Below are 10,676 nucleotides of genomic sequence, written 5' to 3'. Positions count from 1 at the left end.
TCCTACCTCGAGGCATTCCTGGATATCTTTGAGGAATTAACCCAAAAAATCCCTTGCCCCAAAGGCTCCCCGCTCCCTGCAGGTACATGTTTTTGACAGTAGGTGGTACTGTTATCCCATTTTGCGGGATGTAGCCTATTTTAAACAGTCATAACTATGATATACCTATATATAGGCTATACTGTATTTTTGCGCTTTGAGTGCAGAGAAGCGCTATAAACATCGAATTTATTATTATTATATCATTTATAATGTATTTATCTGCCTGCTGCCTATTCTGTGTATGACCTTTTGAAATGTCTGCAACAAAATGATCACAGAGTAAACAGTTCAATTACATGGTTACATTTTTATTAATAAACAAATATTTTATTGAATTATTTTTTGGCAAGAGCCTCTAGAAGAGACACAAGTCTCTCCTCCCTTACCCGACTCTCCCTCTCCTCTCTGCTTCGATTCTCCATCCACTCTCTCCATTCTTTTTCTCTCGCTCTGTTGTCCTCTCTTCTTTCTCTTTCTCTCTCTCCTCTCATCCCTCTCTTCAGCTTTTCTTTCTTTCTCCTCCTCCTTCTCCTGCATTTCTCTCATAAAAGGGAGCCATTCTGGATCTCTCTTCCTCTTGGTTGAGCTTCCCTGCTCTGGAGGAGAGGCCACTGCAGCAGAAGTTAATGCCACAGCTGAGGAGATAGGGTTTGGGGGGGTTATGGATGGCCTTTGCCCCATCACCTCGTCCATGACATCAAACCACTTCCAGCTAGCTGCAGTGGCCACTCCTCCCTCGGTGCTCACACCCGTTTTGGGTGCCTTTAGGTCCTAAGAGTTAACAGCACAAAGAGATATCTGATCATAATTATGTTATTAATAATGCTTATTTAGCTACAGTTTATCTACTGTCCTAATTGAATAAATAATGGGAACCAGGTTTAAACATTTTATTGTAATGTTTAACTACATTTTTATAATTAAGCAACATTTGTATGATTATAAGAAAGCAAAGATCATTATCAAATGTATCATTGTGCTGATATTTAATATAATTGATACTTGTACTCACCTTATACTTCTGCTTTATATTTTCCCACTTCTTTTAACCCATTGGGCCTCAATTCCCCCCCCCCCCCCCCCAGCTCCTTTTCCACGATGAATGTCCTACACAAATAACATAATTCAAATTAGCATACACAGCAACCAGTTACATACAAATGTGATCATTGCTTCAACATTAAGACCAGTACAAACATTCCTTACAAGAAACAAGTCACTTGTCAAATAGGCTATGTTATACACTTCTCAAGAGAGCACCACAGTAACTTTCCCTGTTCGTGCTTACATTATGCTGACGCATAGGCTATGTAGAAATAAAATGAGTCGATATAAAACTCATAATGAACCATTCAGGGAAAAAAAATGTTTCTTACTGAAAGCCGAGGATTGCAGCGTTTCTCCGGCCGGTAAATAGGTGCTAATTTTTCCCTCTCCAGCGGATGAGCCCCTCAGTGTCCTCATCGGACCCTTAAACAATCATGTAGCCTACAGAAGGAAGTATTATCCGTCTAATTAATAACAGGTGCTCATTCTTGCCTCTCCAACGGATTGTTAATCAATCATGTAGCCTACAGTAGGGATGGGCATAATTAATCGATCATTGCTCGTTAAGAATATTGTCGATCACGTGAAATTGTTATCGATCATATAGCCGTTGTGTTGCGCAGTGTGAGTCCGGCAGCACAGCAATTAGTTTCACTATGTGGCAGCACCAAAGACTGTATGGGCAGCAATTTAACATCCTACCAGCAGGGGGAGATACTTAACTAGTAGTAGGAGACAACAGAACAGGCTCAGGCTGCCGTAGATCTCAAAACATTTAACAGGAAGAAGTTAAGGAGAAGTTTGGCATCGGACCCATATGTCCATGATCGGACCGGACAACAAAAAAAAAAAACAATAGTTTTAGAGTCAGACACAGGTGCGGACCCAGGGGTGTCTGAAAGTTATCCCCAGAGGGATAACCACTAAATCGCAAAAGCGACGACAGGGAAGGGGAGAAAACAAAAATGCACAGGGCTGTAAAGGGCCACACAGGCTACCTTTAATATAATAACAAACTAAAGCAACAACAAAACCACCACTGCCAAGCAGCTGAAGGCATACACAAGTAAAACAGTTTCCTTTGCAGCACTTAACACAGAGAGCACTCAGAGACAACCTCTCACTACCTCTGAAGGTGAGATAATGAGCAGCACAGAGCACTGGGGTCTCAGGGCATATATAACCTCCTCATACCTGGGCTCAATCAGCCAATCAGTGCCACACACACACACCTGACTGCAGTGAGTGAATCAGTCACCACTCTCAGGCTGTATCCCATTACAGAGACCGCCTCCTTGGTAGGACGCGGTCTATGAAGGCTATAGCCTATGAAGGCCGATTCGAAGGCCGAACGAGCGTTGTTAAACGGGACGGTCTCCGCAGGTCTCCGTTTACGAGCATTTCCGGTTTGCGTAACAAGCCGTTACCTTGCGTGACGACTCGCCGCTCCTGTGCTGCCTAGCAACCCTGATAGCTGCCAACGGAAACAGCCTTGTCAACAGAGGAAAAAAGAAAAAGAAGTTGCCTACCAGACGAAAAGAAAAAGTCCAAGAAAAAAAGAAAGGAAGATAAAAGTTAAGAAGATGGAGCAACACATTGCTGTTTTGTTATTTTTTATTTTATTGTATGCCATCTCTGAAAAAAACACAATGAATCATGGGATATGTTGGGCTGCGAAGGATACATCTGATGCAGCCTTCAAAACCGTGAAACGAAGGCTGCATTTCTCGGCCGCATATGAGGAGACTTGCAAGGAGCCTTGCAAATGGAACAACCTTTGCGCACCGCTATGACGCAATCGGTCTTCAAATGCAGCCTTCGCAGACCGCAACCCCTGAATCGAGATACAGCCTCACTGAGCCGAAATATCCCATGTCCTCACACATAGAAGTTGAAGACGGCCGTGAAGACGGCGGTGTGGTGCTATCGGTCATGTCGTGATCTTCAGTCTCTGGTTCACTGTCCACAGAAACTTTCTCTGGGAAACACAGCAACCATATCAAACAACTATAAGAGACAGATACACACAATTTTAGGAGAACCACTGCCAAAAAAAATTAATAAGAGGCAAGAGTGGATAAGGGGCTGCAACCCTAGATGAACAAGGGAGAGGGAAAAGATGGAGGAGAGAGAGAGAGAGAGGGGGAGAGGAGAGGGAAGATAGAGAAAGAGAGGAGAGAGGGGCAGACAGTGGCTGCAAGATGAACAAGGGAGTGGGAATAGTTGCCAACATACCATCTGATTGTGGAGAGGAAAAAGGAGCAAGAGGCGTGGTATCTTTCTCAGTCATGTTCGCATCTTCACTCTCTGATGCCCCACTGTCCACAGAAAATGCTGTGTAATAAAAAAAAATGCAATTGTATATTATTTTAGGTAGATATTGCCAAATTCTAAAAAACTTGTAATATACAAAATAAATGGTAAGTAATCAAGTGGCAAAGTTTCGTGACGATATCTGTAAGTTGAAAATGTTACTCTATTCAGCGTCAGTATTCACACCGCAATTTCTTCAAGAATTGCCTTTCTAGTTGTTATTGAACCTCAGGGTTGTGTTTCACACAGTCAACAAAATATACAGATAAAAGAAAGAAGCCTTGCAGACGTTATACCACATTAGTTGACTGATTTGATTACCGTTTGTGTGTTTGGGACTACTTTACTGTAGGCTCCATCCATGGACTTCCTTAGTTCAACTTTTACACGCTCTCATTATTTGCACGATAGGAAATACTGAACATAGATAGGCCACTATGCAAAGTTATAACAGCACTGTAATTCTTATTTTTCGGATTTTAGGTGTCATCCAATTTGAACTTCTTCATTTTTTAACCTTTTCTTTATGGTCGCTGCTCGTCCCCGGTTTTTCCAAAAGTGATTTCAAAATAAAACTTTAGCTCAAGATTGTGTTTGTACAGCAAAGAGACATGACCTTGTAAAAGCCCTCACGTCACGGCGTCTGCCAACACCGAGTAGACAAGATAATGGAAGTGTGGCAGTAACAAGAGTGGGACTCATATGCTGACGGAGGCACAAGAAACCAAAAAAATAAAGTTTAAGGAATAAAAGCCTTTACTTTGCAGTCCAGAGGTCATACGTGGGAGGAGGCAGAGTCATTGAAGGCAACTAAAAACCATTCAGAGGATAGGAATAAAATCCAAAGTCCATTCATGCCAATCTGGCAGAGGGTAAGTGGGAAGTCTTGCAAACAAGACACAGGTGTGTGTGTGTTTGGAAAACTGGCGGAGAAACACACAGGAAGTAACTCTACACAATACATACCACATATGACCATAAACATAATCTAGTTAGGATGCAGTAGGCATCCAGTTGGGACATACATTTTACTTATTTAATTCATCATAACATTGTGTCTTGATCTTGCTTTTATATCCGTTGCATCCCTGGTGGTTTTCATACGGATGCTCCGTCGATGTGACATAACTTCCTGTGCGCACTGGATTGTGGGTTAGAATCGCCCAAACAGCATGTTGATTTCATCACTAAAAATCTTGGCTGGATGTACCCTGCGTTCGCATACTTTCTACTATTCATATGGTAAAAAAAAAGATTTAGGATGTCCCGATTCTTTTGGCCAGATTTAGGATGGTTAGAAAGACCCGAATGTCTACTACATCCGGCCGAGATTTTTAGCTTTGAAAACAGCATGTTTGGGCGATTCTGACCCACAATCCAGTGATCAAGATCAAGGCACAATGTTATGATGAAATACATAAGTACATGTATGTCCCAATTGTAGCATACTGCATCCTAACTAGATTATGAGTATGTGATTCTGAACGCAGGGGAAGTTGACATCCAGGTATTTTCAAGCATACTAAATCTGACCACAAGAATTGGGACATCCTTAATATTTTTTCTACCATATTAAATAGCAGTAACTATGGATATTAGAACGCAGCCTTATACTCAAGTAGAAGTTTAAAAACAGATGTGGAGTAAAAAAGCTAAGTTTTACCCTCTGCAATACAAAGCGTTTCACCATCGTTTTGTTTATTTTTTTCTTTTATTAAACTTGGCCATGTGCAGCAAAGTGCTTTATTTTCATCCTGTATCCCAAAAGTGTGAGATTTGCTGAGCAGTTGACGCCACTGTGCCCTTGAGCAAGGCTGCACCAGTGGAGTGTGTAAAACCGGGTGAAAATTCAGTGGCTGAAAGTCAGTATCAACAGTCTCACAAATCTTCTGAAAGGGGTTCTTTATGGCACCATAAAGGCAGCGGTTTGCGGCGATGGTACAAGCCTATAGAGCCATTTTATGATGCTCTATGGGGCTCATGTATAAACCCACTGTAAATCCACACTTTAATAATGTGATTTAAATACTCTTTCTTTTTACTACACTACATACTAAAGTACAGAAGAGTTTTAGGGGCCACAGGAAGGGGGAAAAAAAATCAGATAAGGATGTTTTTTTTTCCTTATGTCGAGAAATGTCAAGAATAAAGACGAATACTCCAAAATGCTATTGGAGTTAGTGGGGCATTTATGTATTTTCAGCATACTACAATTGATGTGCATGTATTTGGGACAATCCTAAATCTTTTTCTGGAATACTAAATAGTAGGGAAGTATGGGGATTGGAACGCAGGGTACATTGATCAGCAAGGAATATCCTAAGAGATTCTGTTTATAGTAGCCTGCTTCTTCACCACGAATAAGAGACTGTTTGAATTCAAAAAGTGATTTTAAAGTTTATATGACAAAATAAAACATTTTTTATCAATTAATCATTCAATCAACCTTTATTTAGGCTACTATTAAAACTATTTCTCGTGTTCGTTTGTGTGTGTGTGTGTGTGTGTCTGTCTGACTGTCTCTGTCTGTGCGTGTCTGTCTGTCTCTGTCTGTGTGTGTGTGTGTGTGAGCAGCTGTGCCAACCAAAAGGACGCCACAGTGATGGTGAATGGGAACGGAGTGGGAACCTCCAACCATTTCTCCTTCAACATTTTTGAGTTTTCGGGCAGCGCCTCTCGTGACGTCTACCTGCACTGCAAGCTCAACCTGTGTGTCACAACCAACAACGGCCGCGTTTCCCAGATTCGTTAAGAGCCTCTTTGGGCTAAGTACTTCTTTGGAGCGCACTTAAGAACGCTGTGAAAGAAGAATGCGTTTCCCAGATTCGTTCTTAGCGAAAGTAGCTCTTTCACTAAGACGGAACTGTAAGACGGAGCTGACCCACTCTTTCAACCTTCTTAGCGACCAAATCGTCAGTGATCATGCCGCGTCAGGGAAATTTATTTCCTACACTTGTCAAAATAATAAAACAATGCTCAATGCGGACCACTGGCGCAAGAAACATAGACTAATAGTAGAGAAAAAAAGTTTTAATGAATTAGACGTTTACGTTTTCCACACACATGTGAGTTTATAGTACTACACATAAAAAAACATCAACAACCCTTTGGCATTTCACAGATATCAAGGAAACAGATTTAATTGAATTCAGCTGAACCTCATTGAGAGCGGCTCCACCTGCTACTCTATATAAAGGCGTTGCCAGAGTCCGCGCGTGTGAGAAACCATGGCTGCAATACAGCAAATTCTCGGTGCCAACCGACAGCGGCGCCGTGCGCGAAGCCAGACGGTTTATATAAATGCATACGTGCGTCAGAACTTCTCCCCACTGGACGTGCTGTCAGACCGTGCTGTCCAGACAAAGTACCGGCTGCCCCGTGCGGAGATCCAACGGCTGATAACTCTGGTGTCTCCACACATCCAGAGAGCAACCCGCTGCAATTTTGCCATCAGCCCGGAGGTGCAGCTCCTGGCTGCGCTGCGTTTTTACGCAGTGGGGAGCTTCCTGGAGGTGGTGGGGGACGAAACAGGCCTCAGCAAGGCATCGGTGTCACGGAGTGTGGCAGCTGTGACACCAATTCTCCTGCGCCATGCCCGGACCCACATCAAGATGGCCACCACACGGGACGAGGTCCGCATGGTCCACGAAGGGTTCCACGCAGTGGCTGGGATCCCCCGGGTGATCGGTCTGGTGGATGGCACCCTGATTCCAATCCACAATCCCTCCCTGGTGGATCCGTGCTGGATCGGCCGTAAGCACTACGCGGCCATCAACACGCAGGTGGTGGTGGATCACAATGGCCTCATTACGGACATCGTCGCCAGGTGGCCGGGCAGCACACACGACAGCTTCATGTGGGCCAATTCAGCTGTGGGGCAGAAGGCTGGCAGAGGAGTGTTTGGTCGAAGCATCCTCCTAGGGGACAGTGGCTACCCTCTCCGCCGTTACCTCGTGACGCCGGTAACCAACCCAGCATCACCACAGGAGGAGAGATTTAATGAGGCCCACACAAGCACCAGGACGAAGATCGAACGGGTGTTTGGCATTTGGAAGTCCCGCTTCAGGTGCATTCATCGTTCGTCGGGGGGGCTGCGCTTGTCACCAATCAAATGTTGCCACGTGATTGTTGTCACCGCCATGCTGCACAACATTGCAGTGCGCGTTGGCACAGATGAGCCGCCTCCTGTTGCTGGAGAAGAGGAGCAGTCAGAGGACGAAGCCCCAAACCCCGCCAAGCGCGAGCAGTACTCCATCAGGCCGGAGCCCAGACCAGACAGGAACTTATCCACCTCTTCTGAGGTCCAACAACCCCAGCCCCTACCCCTTCACCACAAGTCGCCAAGCACTGAGCACTAATAAACCCACAACCATAAACCCACAACCACCACACCACCCATAACTGTCAGGCCTGAAGGCTGAAATAAATAAATAAACAGAACCAGCAGATGTATGCTACATGTAACGTCCTGTACACTATAATTAATTGCTTCAGTGTCCGGGTGCTTTACCTGAAAGTATGGCACTGGACTGTTAAGGAAGTATTGTTGCATACAGTATGTGGGAGTATAGTGTCCACGTTTCTGAGGTGACCATGTAACAAGTGGGAAATTAGCGGAAAAACATGCTGTGCTGAGGGCGCACAATACGCACACGTCATGAACCTACGCTTAGATAAATTACAAATTGCCTGGGACTTTTTGTTGCTATTTGACACCCTCATTTCGATGCAAAATGATCCACACAATACATGGTTGAAAAGGAAACCAAAGTAGTTTATTTAAACCATATGGGGGGGATGGCTCCGCGCTGCATTTACTGGGCCTCTGCATCACCTGCAATGAAGGGAGATTGATTAGTGAAATTGAACAGGATACATTGGGTAATACAGATAAAACATTGAAATACCCCGTACCTGAATCCTGGGGAAAGATGATTGGCACCGAGATGGAGGGACGGTTGAACTGCGCCTCCGCAAGCGCCAGCTGTCTCCGGTGCAGCTCCAACCTTCTCCCTCTCCAGGCGCACCAGCGTCTCGCTGCAGGTGCAGGTTGTAATTGCGGGCCGCCATGTTAAGCCTCCCCGCTTACGGACACCGGGCCCTGCTGGTTGACGCGCGGGGACAGGGCACGGTTGTTGGGGGTCGTCCTCTCCTGGGGGCATGCACGTCCCTGCTCTGCTCCCGGATGGCTCCTCTTGATCTTCATCCACTGAGAGCCTCACGTCCCCCAGCACATCAATGCCCCCACTAATGCCTTCAGAGGCCGTCTTCCCGATTATGGAGAGGACTTTCTCCTCGTCGGGAGTGAGGGTCGTCCCACCCGGTGCTCCACCACCCGTGCCCATGGCTTCTCTCCTCACCTTGGCACTCTTCTTCTTAGTTTGGCTCTGGAACTCCTGCCACTTCTTCCTGATAGCACCCCAGTCACGCAGGCCACATGGGCTGGAGGGGGACATCTTGTTGGCTATGGCCTGCCAAACACGGTTCTTCTCGGTGGGTTTTTTTTGCGCTTTGTTCCCCCGAATAAAATATCCCGGTGCTGCCAGACCTCGTCCACTAAGACGCCCATCTCCTCCGCGGTAAACACCGGTGCCCGCTTGCTTCGTTTGATGCCAGTTTCTTCCATTCTCACGTGTGTGCCTACATCCACGGGGCCAGGGGTATGCGCTAATTAATGGGCCTGATTATTACTTGGATACACCTGTTGGCACACACACACACACACTCACACACACCCACACCCACACACATACAAACGCTACATACTTAAACTAATTGCACCTGTGTGGGGGAGACCACGGGCGCTGTGTGTGACTTATGCGCTGATAAAGAGGTGGGTGATCGATTCGCCTGGCAGAGCTTCTTTCGCTTCAATTTAAGGCCAGGACACACCGGCCCGATAATCGCCGTCGTAGAGTTTCGAGGGGACGGAGACACAAATCTGTTTGGTGTGTGCCGTGAAATCGGTCGTAGTTGATGTCGTCGGGCTTCTTTGGCGGCGGACAGTCTTTCAGTTTGAGCAATTTGATTTGTGGAGGGCTAGCGAATCAGTGAAGCCCGGAAGTGAGGCGGGTAGCACAAATAGCTAACAACAGTTAGCCATCGTTTTAATGTGTTTGTTTGTTTCGTTCAGCGAGTACTCACATGCATCAACCCTTGTTGACTGCTCGACACCATGCTCGACACTCTTTGCTAAAAATGGTGCTCTTTATGGTCCATAAATATAAATACGTATTTCTATCTATGTTTATGGTCTAGAGAGCCGTCCCATCATTTCCAGCTTCCGTATTTTTTCGGGCCACAATACAGATTAGCGACGCCTGCTGTTATGGAGACATTACGTCCCGCGCAAGCGCAGAGCGTACGGAAAGGCAACAGTCGGTTTGGTGTGTTCTTTGCACTTTTTCGGCCGCGACGGGAAGACTGGAGCTCCCTGAATCGGCAGTCACCATTTTCGGGTAGTCGGACTGGTGTGTCCTGGCCTTTACGCGTTCTCCAAAGAAGGCACTTAAGATGGCATCTGGGAAACACCCGTATCTTAGCGCTCCGTCTTAGGCGAACCCTTCTTTCGACCAGGGGCGTCAGCTCACCCAATACCATACAGGGGCACAATAGGGCACCCAAAAAAAATGCGAGCGCGCTAAGCGCGCGAGCTAAAAAATTTTTGGGTAATTATTTATTTAAAAAAAGCATGGGCACAGATAATTAATGCAAGCACGCGAGCAAATACTTTATAGCACTTATTTATTATCATAAAGCGTATCTTCATTAAATATCTGTCAGCAAACATGAACTTGAAAACTGAAAACTTGAAATGTGCAACTGTAAAAGGAAAAACAAAAAAACACCTCTACATACATACATGTCTGTGTTTATCATTTCTATTTCAGACCATCCTATGATGGTGTGATGGTGATGATCCTATGAGGTGTGTATATCATGGCCAGAAAGATAGGGGAGCTGTTCATTTTTTTAACAGTAAACGGTAGCGCCTCTGCTTCATTTTTGCGAAGCTGTCGATCAATTGTGACTGGCTTAATTTGGAGAGTTCTCCTCGCTCAACCGACATGATGGCAAGATGATGAAGCCTATCTTGCCCCATTGTGCTCCTCAACCAAGTGTGAAGGCGTCTCAGTACGCTGAATGTCCTTTCACAACTGCAGCTGTTAGACATTCTATGCTTCCAGAGGATAAAAATGTAACGCTTACGGCCCCCACACACATCCTACCTCTACTGCGCGTCTACCTCGCGTCTGCGTCTGACTTTTTGTCAC

The 10,676-nt window shown here is 45.5% G+C and overlaps 1 protein-coding gene across 1 annotated transcript; it reads left to right on the top strand.

Annotated features, from left to right (window-relative positions):
• Window positions 1-6,004: 6,004 nt before the first annotated feature.
• LOC307271302 (putative nuclease HARBI1) lies at window positions 6,005-7,760 on the top strand (the record flags this gene model as incomplete). Its single annotated transcript, XM_080053712.1, has 2 exons — window positions 6,005-6,111; window positions 6,830-7,760. 2 exons carry the CDS (start codon window positions 6,005-6,007, stop codon window positions 7,758-7,760), a joined length of 1,038 nt encoding a protein of 345 aa, XP_079909838.1.
• Between the last annotated feature and the right edge of the window lie 2,916 nt (window positions 7,761-10,676).

This window comes from Ammodytes marinus (assembly GCF_949987685.1).
Source record: "Ammodytes marinus genome assembly, chromosome: 3".
Lineage (NCBI taxonomy): Eukaryota > Metazoa > Chordata > Actinopteri > Uranoscopiformes > Ammodytidae > Ammodytes > Ammodytes marinus.
The sequence above is the reverse complement of the archived record's forward strand: the minus strand, read 5'-3'. Positions and strand labels throughout refer to the sequence as shown.